Consider the following 15,078-nt stretch of genomic DNA (forward strand, 5'->3'; position numbering starts at 1 on the left):
CCCCACTTTCTCAAATAGGTAAGTTCCTTCATATATGTTAGTGCCGGTCATTTTAGAAGCCATCCTTTGCACGCATGTGACATTATCCATTAAATTAACAAAACAATACCAGTAGAGGACAGAATTCTACTACAATAACATGAGAGCCTATCAATAATATTCATACCAAATCACTACAATAATATTCATACCAAATCACTACAAAGCATGTATCTCACATATATGTAAATGTTCTTCAACAAGCAATTGTTATATCACAGTCCACATTTATCAGCACCAGGAAAAAAGAATCAACAATCAGATTCCCAGATTCTGAATCTTAGGAGAATATTTACATACTAGGATAACAACAAGGCATTTGACTTACCTTCTATGTGTTCTAACATGGACAAAATCTTACTGTTTAACCTGACAATAGCAAGCAGCAAAATTCCTGCTCTGTACTAAGCCAAGCTGTAGCCAAACTGAGAAGCAATGGGATTAGTTAAGGATAGCTGGGGCTGCTCACAGAGTGAGCTGAATGCAATGCAGGATTCATAAGCAGAAGCCTTTTCTGCGTAAGGCTGACGTCTTCAGAGCAGCAGTGGGAGGTGCAGGTGCTGTCTTAGGGATACATCAAAGGTGTCAATTAAGCACAATGCTGCTGCTTCACAATGCTGAGCCACTGCAACCCCCACTCGCTTTCCATGGAGTCCCGAAAGCTGAAGCAATTTTCTATGCTGTGCACTGAATCATAATGAGGTGCCTCTGGGGGCAATATACCAAATGATTCATCCAAAAATCAAAATGACAATAACTCTTGTAAAACCTTGGCTGACTAGCAATCAAGCAAATGCTAATTCCTTTGGATAATATAGTAGGGATTTTAAATAGATTTTTCTTACTTTTTACATAAAAACATTGTTCTCACTGGTTAATAATGGTCTTACACATTATAGGAAGAAACGTGTATACCTACCATGCCACACACAGAAGTAAAATACATTATACTGTGTGATAAATAATGATCATTTAATAGTGCTATGAGTGTCAAATCTCAACATCACTTTGTGCAAGGCATTGTTTAAGGTAAAGGCGCAACATATTTGTATAACCATAGGAACAAAATACATTAACTGGATCTCAGTAAGCTGATTTTCTAGAAAACCATTACACTCATCTAGGCTTTGGATTCTCTTTACACAGAGGACAATAGTTTGCACGTATCAGAACTGGTTCAAATATTGTACTAAGCGTGTGGGGGAAAGCACACACATACGGACACATTCATTGAAGTTCATACAGTATTCAGCAAAACACTCAGTAGGTCTGGCCAAAATGGCTAAAATAAAACTTATTATCAATACTTCCAAAATAATTAAGGAAAAAGGCAAGATGAGGCCATGAAAAATGAGCTTTTTAGAATCTCAAACTTTTAAAGTTTTAAAGGACTTCTTGTAAATAAATCTACTTGAGATGAAGAAACAAAGTACTATAAACCCTAAAAATTACTCACTTGCCACCATTAGCATGTTTAAGCTAAGCACCAATGCTGTCTCCAACAGGGCTTTCTAAAAGGGAAAATTATGATAGTTGTGCTTCTGTTGGCTGTCTGTAATACGTGAAATAAAGAGCACAATTAATGGATCAAGGCCGTCATGAGATTTAAAAGGAGCTTGCTCACCTCCTTATCCATATCCAAAATACAAAGGTGATAAATACCTAAAACACATACCAGGATTTTTGTGAGTGTACAAGGTCTCCTTATGAAGAGCTGTTTAGGAAACTCTAGACATGACTATTACCACTGGGGATGAGATTCCTTTTAGCAATCTTTAGGTACCTATTTTATTGGCTCTACATCTGAAGTAGTTTTATGGACCTTATTTTAACCAAGCTGCTGTCATAGCATGAGATGTTCCATCCACAAGCAACCATCTAAAACAGACCTTATGAACAATGTACTAAGAGCATTCACTACAGTGTAGACTTGTAAAGTTAGGCAAGGTGAATCCAAACCCACATACCTAGAGGTTTAGGATATGCTGGAGATGAAGCAAAATCATCAAAATTCTCTCCACCTACAAATTTTGGTGGATTTTATTCCAAGAGCAGAACTCCATTAAATAAACTCTGATGACTGAAAGCCATACAGAGCCTACATTACAGTCAACCTGAACAAAGACTTGGGTGACGGATTCTATTCCCAACCTGCACAACATCAGACAATTCATTTAATGTCTACCACTTGTCTACTTAGGCTTTAAGTTCTGGCAGAAGAAACTCTCCCTGCACATCATTTTGTCTGTCTTCAGACAACAATTATGTTCTGCATACCTGGAGATATACATTACTACTGATATTATTGATGTAATGCTTAAGAGAGACATCACAGCAGGGGAGAAATGATAATTCTGAATAATTCCCCAGTCCACCCCAGGGGCCCTCCTTTTTATCACCGTGTATATGGCTTGCTGGCCATTCCACCTCTGAATCTAGTTCTTTTGGAGTCATTATACTATTTGCAAATAGAATTGATATTAGGTGTGTAGCAGGAAGAGACTGGACTGATTCTGACCCCCCTTCCTGAACTCCATTTACAATCACTATACCATTCTTACATACACCACTCATGACCAGATAGCATGGCAATAATTAAGTGAACAAAATCTGTAATTTTAAATAATAATATATTACATGTAAGTACAGAAATATAAACAGCTCTAAAATCCAGTTCTAGGTGGAATGGATTATGTTTGGAAACTGCATTCCTGTCCAGCATCTGCACTGCATTTCTCACTGACTCATACAGCACATATGCCTATAGGGAACCTCGCTGTAGATAAAGACATATGAAATTGGTAAATCACTGTTGTGATTAATCATGTTATTGAGTGAGGCAAGAGGCTTCTTGTCACTTTTCATTCATAAAATGGCAGGAGTCAGAGATTTCAGCTTAACAGACTCTCATCATCTCATGAAAAAGATTTATCCATTCAGAATTTCACAGGTAAAAACTGTATTAAAAGGCTAAAACAATAACAAAATTATTGTGGCAGCTCTGAGCAGATGTATGCAACTGCTTAGCTGTGAACTCCTTTCCTTACTGTCCTTTCCTGCTGAGGATGCATAACAGGGCAAGGACCTGTCTTTGCTTTTCCAGCACCTGGCACACACATGAAGGCAGAAACTCCCATAAAATAGAACACTAAAGCTGGATACCATCATCTACAGAGATAAATGCAAAATACGTTTTCATATGATGAAGTTTATAAACCAGTGAAAATGCTACAAACAAAAAATACTCCAAAGGCATTCCAATAAATAAATGTTGATAGGGCATCTTTTTATTAAGTAAACCAAAAAGTGAGCAAAGCTGAATTAAAGTGCCAGTCTGAGAAGAATTAAAGTGCCAGTCTGAGAAGCTGCCAGTGCCATTGCACTGTATCAAAATCATAGCCTCCTATAAAACTGTCTGTTGATGCATTAGCATCTTGTACTCTACAGAACAGAGAGATAACTCTGTGATTCCAAAAGCAGATTGCCAAACACAAGTGTGTTTGCAAAGAGGCAAGAGGAGACAAAGGGAAAGGAATCGTGCAGGCTTTTTCACAGCCACAACTTACTTACGACTGGGACAAGTTGAACTGAAAAATTACTTACACAAATCACATTGTGTCTAGGTCATATTCAGCAACTGTCAGCTAGAAAATGGTGATACAAAATCACTAGTTGATCTTGTCTCAATTACTCCTGTAGTTTTGTTACTGTCCTTTCCAAAACAACATTTTTGTCTCAATAAGATTATGTAGTTAAAAAGTAGTTAGGAAACAAACCACACATTGCCTTCTAATCCCTTCTGCTTTGTATTCTGCATGTATGCATCTCGTCATCTTCGTCTTCATTCCAAAAGACAGTTTGTCCAGAACACCACATTGAGCAAATGCCCTCATTATCGCTTCCCAGAAAGATAAGGCTTTTTGAGTTCTACCTTAGCATGCAACTGGTTGAGAAAAATGCCAAATAATCAGTACTGCATTTGTTTTAACTGATGTTAAAACTGTCCTTTTTGCATTCAATCTTCTCTAGAGTTTGTGTCAAGAAGTTATGCAGATACAAGATCTGTCTGCCACTGAAGACAAGGCTTGGCAGACCCATACAGAGCTTTCATCTGATGAACAGATCAACATGAGAAATGTCAGCAGAAAGGGTCACCTTCAGGTCAGGTTTACATTCGCATCCTAGCAGCCACCAATACCTGAGTCCCTATAAGTCACTGGTACCTGTGGTAGCTGCACAATGTATCCCAAACAGCGCAGAGCTCAGAATCTCTCTTTTGAACTGTTTTGTCTAATTGGAAATACTAGGATTCCCAAATCAGTCTGTGTGAATAAGTACCAACTCTGAGGATGCTCATATGCAATTTAACTTTTTAATCCTTTAAGAAGGTTAAACTATTCAGTCTGGCCAAATCTATTTCTCATATAAACTCTTTTTTTTTCTGTTGTTGTTGTTACAGGCAATAAAATGATAGAACTTAATTTTTAATGGTTTGTATCAAATACAAACACAATAAATAAAAAATTAAAAGCCACAATAAAAGGAAAAATAATATGGAAATCCCTGCGTCTGTAGGATGACTCCGTCGCTCCCATGGGTTTGTACTCTTGGCTTCAGGGAAGCTTTGCTTCACTATATTTATTACAAAATCTGTCGGCTGAGTACCTGTAACAGTGTGAATAAAAACATGTGACCTCGCCAAAGACAATATGATACATCATGTTCCTTCCTTTGGGATCCAAAAGACCTTCTTGAGTCAGTTGGCTAAAGAAGGGCTGCTTCTGGATAATAGCCTAGGATGGTTCATCAACTATCAAACTAAATGAAGACATTTTTTTTTATCAGAAAAACTTCTACCTCCTTTTTCCTAGCTACCTGAGAAAAGCACAGGCATCTGCTCTAGAGAAGCTTTCAGTAAGATCCAATTTCAATACCCTAAACCCTTTTTTTCTTTAGAGAACATCTACCAGCCTTTAGATTGACCTGTAGCTTCACAGTTAAAAAAAAACCCAACAACCACACAGCCCTTGGTAATACCACCTACTTTACCCATTCTTCACATACATTCCCTTTGCCATTCGGAACAGGTACATATCAACCCTGTTACTCTTGAAATAGATGCTTGCTGAACTAAATAACTGAAAATCCTAAATAACCCCACATGAAACGAGTTGTTGTTACGAATAACATTTCAAGCATCGAAAATATTTTGGGTGACAGTTTGAGGGGAACAGGTGATAGCTCAGAGGGGAGGAAAAGTGAGAAGGAAGAAATTTGACAGGAGGTGCCCAAACTGAAAAGAAACAAGAAAAAAAAAAAAAAAGAAAAAAGAAAAAGAAGAAAACAGTTATCTTTGAGAGAAAATCCTGAAAGTTAGAATTGGCATTTCAGAAGCTTAAAAAGAGTTTACCTAAATGCAGTATCTTTCCTTAATTTATTGGACCAATGGTACAATAATTCCAAAAGTCTCATGCTGCTCTTAAAACTAATGCTCATGAAGAAGTAAGCACTGCTTTCTTCAAACCTGTTGTCTCTTCACCTGCACTGGGGCTTCCACCAATGGTGTTAATTCATAGCTGGGCAGAAGCTGATAGCTACTGAATAGCTGTCAGACATTCATAATTTTCAGTCACCAGCAACAAGCTGATGCCTGGTCTCATCAAAATTCAACATCTCTGTTTTGATGTTCTTTGCTAAATAGTACTTGATGGCAACAACAACAAAAAAAAACAACAAACTAAACAAACAAACAAAAAAATCAAACTGTTTTACAAGCTTTAAGAAGACATCACGAAAATTAAATAGAGGCAGGATTATCTGTTTAACCTGGAACCAGACTTGAGCCCTCTGACCGCCTGGGAAGTCATACTATGTTTCTGTTTCTCTTCTCTGTTTAGACTGAAAGCATTTTGAAGCAGATGCCTTAAATGCATTTGTGAAAAACCAGAAAGAGATCTTCCTGCAGTGAGGTTGCTGTCTTGTGGTACTGTTTTAGAACATTGTCAGATGTAAATAAAAAACTGAACAAAACACATAATGGAGAAGTCAGCCCTTACCACAGATTTTCCTAGCTTGCACGTGCTCTTTTAAAAAAAAAAGAGGATTCTGTGTTTTTATATAGAAATAGGATGCATCTGCTCTCAGGAGCCAGGGAGGCTACCAGGAAAATGTAAGCACATGAAGCATATGCTATGTTCAGAAACAATAAAATACCAAACCAACCAACCAAACAAAAAAAACACAACAAAAAAAAAAAAAACAAACACAAAAAATCCCTGCAACAAAATGAAAAAAGCCTAGATGGATGAAAGAAAAGTGAACACTACCACCTATGGAAAGGCACACATTCTTCTTAAATACATCAAGAAATGGTGTAAAGCCAGGCTGGACAGAGCCTTGGATGACATGGTCTAGTGTGAGGTGGGGTAAAACTAAATATCTTAAGGTCCTTTTCAAGCCTAACTATTCTACACTTCTATGCAGCTTTTTTTTCTTGCTATAGGTTGTGTACCTCAAGAAAGGGTGGGAAGAATGTGTCTCTCATTCCCTTACAGACTGACGTTTCCTTGCCCTCAGCTGACCAGAGCACAGATTTGAACCTGCATGGCACTGAGCACTAACGTAGCCCCTGGTTTCGCTAAGGGTCTTTCTCTCCAAACCTGCAGCCTGCTTTTCACTCATAGCTCTACTCTTTCCCCCATGCTGCTGTGGCTGTCCACAGAGCCTGTGGGATAGTATTTTTTTATCTCATTGTTCCCATGTTGTTACTCCCATGGCCATGTACACGCAAAGCTGGACAGTGTTTTTATGGCAGGTTCTGTATGGGGCTTTCAAGTTTGATGAGGATGCTACCTTACAGGCAATGGAGACGGAAAGGCACTTCCAAAGGGTGGAAGTTATCTAAAACCTTTGGGAATGTCACTAAGAGCTCTTTGCCCCCAGTGCTTGGGGGCTTTTCCAGGAGAGGGAACACTCAGGCCTTCAAGAATAATTTTCTCTAAAAATCATTTGTTAACATTACTGATTTTGTCTTCAAGGCACCAGTTTCGATAAAATGGTACTGCTCCAAACTTAGAGATATGAAAATGAGAAAAAGACAGTAAAGAAAATCAATAAACTGAGCAATCCCACAAAATAACCCCTTTAATTTTTGTAAGCGACTTCAAAAGCTATTGGGATGAATTTTGGAAAATTCATTACCCCATACGGTTATTTGCTCAGAACAAAGGACTTGTAGACTTCATTGTATTTGTAAACATTTTGTTCAACCCAAAACTTGGTTTAATCCACTTACCACTTGAAATTCTATGTCAAAGAAAGGAAACAATTCTTGAGGATGGTATTTAAGTGCTTAAATCAAAGCAGATTTAATCAAAGCTACATGCCCCAGGCTCACTTACACATCTGCTTCCCTAACAATGGGGAAATGACCCTGACTGTCCCTTCATTAACTCTATAAATAATGAATCCCAATCAGTTATCCTGTGCCTGATGAGAAGAAAAATACTATTTTAATATCCAAATTTGAGATTTTATGTTTTTTTTTGACACAGTCTTTGTCTATGCAACTTTTCTTTTTTGGCCCATGTAGTTATCCATGTGCATCATCTTGATATAGGCATGAATTAATGACTGAGGCAGATATCTGATCCTTCTGCGTAGCACGAATGCGTAGCCTTTTCAAAATACAGCAAGAATCAAACAAGAGGAATGATTTTTTTTTCTAATTAGCAACATGCTCTTCTCCATAAAGCTTGCTTTGCTTTCTCTCAAGGGTACACTATTGATAATGCTTTCTGCCTGCCTTTTACCCCTACTTTTCTCAACTTTCTTTTATGATACAACTCTTCACAAAATGATACACCTTTTCATTTTTGAATGTGTATGATCTTTGATCTGAGCAAAGAATCTATTGTTTTTCTTTAGTAATTCTATATTTATCCCTAATGAAAGAAAAATCCCTAACAGTAGTCTAATAACAGTTTAATAACTAAAATAAAGTAAAATATAGTGATGACATGTTAGCATCACTATACCAAATATCACTAGATCACAGTAACACTATATTATTATTAGGGTTAAGACTGGACATTAGGAAGCAATTCTTTACAGACAGGGTGGTCAAACTCTTCACCCATGCTCCTACCAGTTGACATCCTATACATTCCTGTACGGCTTTGCCCAATGTCTTTCTCTAAGAAAATTTTAATTACAGTGTCCAAACGATTATATCAAATAGGCAAGGTCATGGACCATCTTTTGACAGACTAGTATGTGTCTGTTTCCTGTAATTTTATTGTTTTTACAAAGGATATTTTTATCATCAACACAGAAACTTCCAAAATGGTTTGCATTTTTAATATCTCCACTACACTGTTTCTTGCTATAAATGTAACAAAATATTATTATTATGGCATAATGAAAACATTACTTTTTTAAAAAAAAAGATGTAAAATAATTCCCTACTCTGCTGCAGTGATTGAACATGTAATGGTATTCTGCTCAGACCTGCCATAAAACTGACCTGCAGGAAAATAAGATTTACTTACCTATCCTTCCCTTGTATTTTTAAGTAAAACCAGTACTATTTCTCTCAGGACCAAACTCAACAAAGGCATCACTTAGTCAACATGGCAAAAATGCTGCTAGTCCCATGGCAGAAACATTTTTTATGCATAGCAGGATAGTTATTCCACATAGAAGTGAACATACAGCATTCAGTGTCCATTACCTTTACTCCCAATTGACTATTCATTAGAAAAAGACCAGAGACAGTCTGTAACATTCATACACTAAAAGGGGCCTCCTTCGCTAAAGTTAAATTAAACCCTGTTCCACCTATCTACAAAGAAAGATACTTAATATATGCTTAAGAAAGCACTACTCTGGCCTTGTTCCTAGCACTTGATAACTTTTACCATTACCTCTTTTCAGGTTTCTCTATTTCAGCTGTTCTTAGGCTGCGCAGGTGGCACGTTGTCCCCCAGCCCTGCTACCCACATCTATGCCTTCATCTCTCATTGTCTCTCCCACTTTCCTCCCTCTGTGAGTAAGGAAGCATTTTTTCTCAACTTAGTCTTCCTGTAAAAAATATGGTTCCAAGTGGCCCATGCCACCACCTCTGCGAAACCAGCTAGAAGCACCGTTGTCCTCATCACATCCCTATAAAGACCTTATGGTGCTTGTTGTAGGTCCCAATAACATTCACTTCCCTCTTGGCAGAAGACAGGGCAGAAAGAGTGAAGTGACTTTCAGATAGCTCTAACTCTTGCCTCTTGGAAAATCCAAATTCACAAGCAATGCTGCAAATGCTGGACTGGGACTACTCAACTGGCCCACACCAAGTATTACTTGTACTTTTAGGCACCAATACCGGCAAATTACATAATGCATTTTTTGTCTATTTATTTGTTTTGCTTTGGAAAAAGCTGCAGGGAGGAACTAGTGGTACACTATTCAGTGGGAGCAACTCCAAAGGCAGTCAAATCAAGGCCCTTCAGATTGACCTTTCTAAAGCTTTTTGCTGTGTCTTCTCCAGCCTGTACCACTGAATTGTTAGGTCAACTTTGACTTCTTTGTTCCTCAGCTATCTTTGCACCTCACATTCACATCCATAATTGAATTCTTTCTCTGACTTGCCACCCTTTCCTCAATATTCTCGTTGTCTTCAACCTATCCTTTCCTCACTGCTGCCTCTTAACACTCTCAGAAACAGTTTCTCAGAAACAAAAACACTCTCAAAATACAACAGACGATTGCAAAATCAACATAGAACTTATGCTGTGCAACTTGGACTACTTTCTGCTTTGTGCTCATTCAGTTTCTAGTACAAAGAATACCTTCTTTTTGTCAGTGCTTAGGTATTGGCACCAAAATCATGCACAGAAAATAAACTGAACCATGGTAATGCCAGATCATGATTTATAGAACAGTGAAGAACCATTTTGTATTGGGAAGACACTTCATCTCAGATACAACTAAGAAAACAAGTGAATTTTTACTATGGACTGTTTCATACATATAATATTTTTCCTCAGAAACATGGAATTTTAAATGCATTGTCAATTGTACTGGAACAGATTGGTTGCTGTTGTTAAGGAAGATTTCTTATGTGCTTTACCTGAGCTAGTAGAAGCAGGAGACTTGCTGCGTCGGGATGGGCCCGGGCTCTTGGTGGTGCTTCTACGGGAAGTCGAAGCTATTTTGGTATAGGAAGTGGATTTCACCACCCGACATTCTAAAAGACAAAGAAACTACATAATTTAGCAGTTAAGAAAGCCAGCAAAATTCTGCAATAGAAAAAGCACTGAAAAGCACAAACTTTTAGCCCACGCTTGTTTTCATTCACCTTGAGGAGTTTTATGGGAAAATATAAAATCTGTATAAATGGCTCCATTAAAATTGAAGTACAGTATGTACCACATCTCAGACAAAGAACTGCTGCAGTAATCCAGACTTTCAGATACCATGGTTACCACAGGTACTTAGGATAGCTTAATTTAACAGTGCTGAGACTATACATAAAATTGATTTGCTTTTGAGGATTTCAGCACAAGTGTTCTTTTCTGTAAATGATCCAAATGCAGTGTAAGCACTTCTGTCGACCTAGGCAGTCTCCTCTGGATGAACCAGAAGGCTGCTTTTATACATCAAAATGTTAGGACTGTATAAGATGACGCAGGTGTCTGTCACTCATGAAAGGTTTGAAGAAAGTGAAGTATGTTTGTTGCTCCTGCTTAATCCTCTGGTGAGCAACAGCCCACATTGTATAGCACATGCAATTCATCACAGGTTGAGGGAAATGGCACTACTTGCTCATAAGAAACCTCAGTAAAATCAATGAAGAGGCAAAATTACCCTCCCACTTGAGAACACTTCAAGATGTTCAGGTTAGAGCTTATATACACCCACACAGCTCTATAAGCATTTTTGCATTATGCCTGCAAAATGGTTCTTGGCCTGAGGATGAAAGAACTTAGTGTGTAAAACGCTGATGTTTTGCACTCATAATGGATACTGAATTAATCACCAGACATATTACACAGTTGGGGAAAAAAACATTTTCACTTCTTTGTCAACATACAACTAGAAGTATGCAGTAATGCTTATACTGTCTTCACCTGATGATGTCAGTATACCTCACCTGTTTAAAAATACATCAGTAAAAATAGAGTACTATATCAGACCTGTTCCCCATTTTCTTCTCATGGTTGAGGCTCCTCAACACAGGCTAAGAGAAACAAGATTTTTTTTTGTCCCTAGTCAGAAAATACCATGTACGAGTCTGCACATTATTTAGTCTTCACAGATCAGTTCAGTCTGTAACATAGTTTGACAGATTAGAGAACAAAGAAATAAAATTGAGCATAACTAAATAACTTAAACATATCCACCAAAGAATGATGTCATGAAATGTATTTATCTTGTATTTCTCTTGGCTGTCCTATTTGTCTTTTGTCAAGTTCTTGAAGGAAATAGAAGCAAGAATTGACGTATTACTGAGGGAATTTAAACTAGATTCGAAGGGGGATGGGGTTGTAGCTGGGCTTGCCCCAGTGGGGCAGCGCTCCAGAATTAATGAAGACTGGGAGGCCTCCTATAATCCTAGGCTGAAATCGGTGTGCTCAGCTCGCTCCCTGAAATGCCTGTACACCAATGCGCGCAGCATGGGAAATAAGCAGGAGGAGTTGGAAACCTGTGTTAAGTCAGGAGATTATGATCTGGTGGCAATTACAGAGACGTGGTGGGACAGCTCACATGACTGGAATATAGTCATGGAAGGCTATGTCCTTTTCAGGAAAGACAGGCCAGCCAGGCGGGGTGGTGGGGTTGCTCTTTATGTGCGGGAGGAACTACAGTGCACCGAGTTCTGTCCAGGGACAGATGATGAGCGAGTTGAGAGTCTGTGGGTGAGAATTAAGGGGCAGGCTGGCAGGGGGATACTGTTGTAGGTGTCTGTTACAGACCACCGGATCAGGGTGAGGAAGTTGACGAGGCCTTCTACAGGCAGCTGAGAGCGGCCTCACAGTCACAGGCCGTGGTCGTCGTGGGGGATTTTAACTTCCCTGATGTTTGCTGGAAGGACCACTCGGCAACCCAGCCGCAGTCCAGGAGGTTCCTCCAGTGTATGGATGATAACTTCCTCCTGCAAATGGTGGATGAGCCGACCAGGAGAGGAGCGCTGCTGGATCTCATCCTCACTAACAAGGAGGATCTGGTTGAAGCAGTAAGGGTTGAGGGCTGCCTTGGTTGCAGCGACCACGAGATGGTGGAGTTCAGGATCTTGTGTGGCAGGACTAGTAGAATACCAAGTAGAATTGCAACCCTGGACTTTAGCAGGGCAAACTTTGGCCTTTTCAAGCAATTGCTAGGGGAAATCCCATGGGCAGGGCTGCTTGAAGGTAAAGGGGCCCAAGATAGTTGGTTGACATTCAAGGACTGCTTTTTCCGTGCTCAAGATCGGAGCATCCCGACACGTAGGAAGTCAAGGAAGAGGGCCAAGAGACCTGCGTGGCTAAATAGGGAATTGCTGGGTATGCTCAAGTGGAAGAGGAGAGTTTACAGGTCATGGAAGGAGGGGCTGGCCACTTGGGAGGAATATAAGGCTGCTGCTAGAGGATGTAGGAAGGCAGCTAGGAGGACTAAGGCATCCTTAGAATTAAACCTGGCAAGAAGGGTCAAGGACAGCAAAAAGAGCTTTTTTAAATACATGGCAGACAAAACTAACACCAGAGGCAATGTAGGCCCACTGATGAACGGGATGGGTGCCCTGGTGACAGAAGATAAAGAGATGGCAGAGTTACTGAATGCCTTCTTTGTCTCTGTCTACTCTGCTGCGGGCAGTCCTGAAGAGCCCTGTACCCCTGAGACCTTAGATGAAGTCAGGTCGACGGAGCGGTTTGCCTTAGTCGATGAGGAATGGGTTAGAGACCAGTTGAGCAATCTGGACATCCATAAATCCATGGGTCCAGATGGGATGCACCCGCGGGTGCTGAGGGAACTGGCGGAAGTCATTGCTAGACCACTCTCCATCATCTTTACCAAGTCTTGGGAAACGGGAGAGGTGCCTGAGGACTGGAGGAAAGCAAATGTCACTCCAGTCTTCAAAAAGGGCAAGAAGGAGGACCCGGGTAACTACAGACCGGTCAGCCTCACCTCCATCCCTGGGAAAGTGATGGAACACCTTATCCTTGGTACCATCTTAAGGCATATCAAGGATAAGAAGGTTATGAGGGGCAGTCAACATGGCTTCACCAGGGGGAAATCATGTTTGACCAATCTCTTAGCCTTTTATGAGGAAATAACACGGTGGATGGATGATGGCAGAGCGGTGGATGTGGTCTACCTTGACTTCAGCAAAGCATTTGACACGGTCTCCCACAGCATCCTCACGGCTAAAATGAGGAAGTGTGGACTGGATGATCAGGTAGTGAGGTGGACTGCGAACTGGCTGAAGGAGAGAAGCCAGAGAGTTGTAGTCTATGGGGCTGAGTCTAGTTGTAGGCCTGTAACTAGTGGAGTGCCTCAAGGGTCAGTACTGGGACCGGTATTATTTAATATATTCATCAATGATTTAGATGAGGGAATTGAGTGTACTATCAGCAAGTTTGCTGATGACACTAAGCTGGGAGGAGTGGCTGATACGCCAGAAGGCTGTGCTGCCATCCAGCGAGACCTGGATAGGCTGGAGAGTTGGGCAGGGAGTAACTTGATGAAATATAACAAGGGAAAGTGTAGAGTCCTGCATCTGGGCAGGAACAACCCCAGGTTCCAGTATAGGTTGGGGAATGACCTGTTAGAGAGCAGTGTAGGGGAGAGGGACCTGGGGGTCCTAGTGGACGACAGGATGACCATGAGCCAACACTGTGCCCTTGTGGCTAAGAAGGCCAATGGCATCCTGGGGTGTATTAGAAGGGCGGTGGTTAGTAGGTCGAGAGAGGTCCTCCTTCCCCTCTACTCTGCCCTGGTGAGACCGCATCTGGAGTATTGTGTCCAGTTCTGGGCCCCTCAGTTCAAGAAGGACAGGGAGCTGCTGGAGAGAGTCCAGCGCAGGGCAACGAAGATGATTAAGGGAGTGGAGCATCTCCCTTATGAGGAAAGACTGAGGGAGCTGGGTCTCTATAGTTTGGAGAAGAGGAGACTGAGGGGTGACCTTATCAGTGTCTATAAATATATAAAGGGGGAGTGTCACGAGGACGGAGCCAGGCTCTACTCAGTGGCAAACAATGATAGGACAAGGGGTAATGGGTACAAACTGGAACACAAGAGGTTCCACTTAAACTTGAGAAGAAACTTCTTCTCAGTGAGGGTGACGGAACACTGGAACAGGCTGCCCAGGGAGGTTGTGGAGTCTCCTTCCCTGGAGACATTCAAAACCCGCCTGGACGCATTCCTGTGTAACATTATCTAGGTGTTCCTGCTCCGGCAGGGGGATTGGACTAGATGATCTTTCGAGGTCCCTTCCAATCTCTAACATACTGTGATACTGTGATACTGTGAATATCCAGCACAGCTGAGAGCTGAGAGGGCCGGATAAATGCCCTGGTCTTCCCAGAGAAGCTTGTTGTCTTCTCAAACTCTCCCACCTTCCTGATGCCCAATAGTAGCTTACTTCTTTCCGTTGACACTTAGTGTGATTCATTGATGACTACTCTCATTTTATACTGAACAATGAGTGGAAATGGAGAAAAACATTTACTCTTTTGAAGAGGAAATTATCAACTGAAAACAGGAGGAATTAGATGAAAGCTTTCAATTAGATTCCACTAGGTAACCACAGCAGGATCCTTATGTTGACCTGTTGGCATAAACAGCTGCTCCAGAAACCATCTATATATGTGGAATGTTAACAGGTTCTTTACCTTACTGTAAACAAAGACTTTAAATGCCCAAACCCCTAGCAGCCAACTTATTTGATCTTATAAAACTAGGATGTAATCCCAGTGTTTGCCCCATTCACAAGAATCCATCAGGAAGGGAACTGAATATTCCAAGGGTCAACAAACAACAAGACTCAAGTAGAATGACCCAATCAAGCTA

At 40.5% G+C, this 15,078-nt stretch overlaps 1 protein-coding gene across 4 annotated transcripts in view; it reads right to left on the bottom strand.

Moving 5' to 3' along the window:
* The window catches only part of DCLK1 (doublecortin like kinase 1), a 244,478-nt gene that overhangs the window by 61,999 nt on the left and 167,401 nt on the right, over window positions 1–15,078 (bottom strand). For 3 of the 4 annotated variants that reach the window (XM_057410443.1, XM_057410442.1, XM_057410445.1), the window contains exon 5: window positions 10,160–10,276. In XM_057410443.1, coding sequence (XP_057266426.1) covers window positions 10,160–10,276 — 117 coding nt within the window. Of the gene's footprint in view, window positions 1–367; window positions 546–10,159; window positions 10,277–15,078 lie in introns of those variants that run through there. The other variant, XM_057410444.1, reaches the window with a different exon arrangement.

The sequence above is a fragment of the Pezoporus wallicus genome, unplaced genomic scaffold (assembly GCF_028554395.1).
Source record: "Pezoporus wallicus isolate ANWC-B61680 ecotype Strahan unplaced genomic scaffold, APGP_CSIRO_Pwel_v1 contig_1876, whole genome shotgun sequence".
Taxonomy (NCBI): Eukaryota; Metazoa; Chordata; class Aves; order Psittaciformes; family Psittacidae; genus Pezoporus; species Pezoporus wallicus.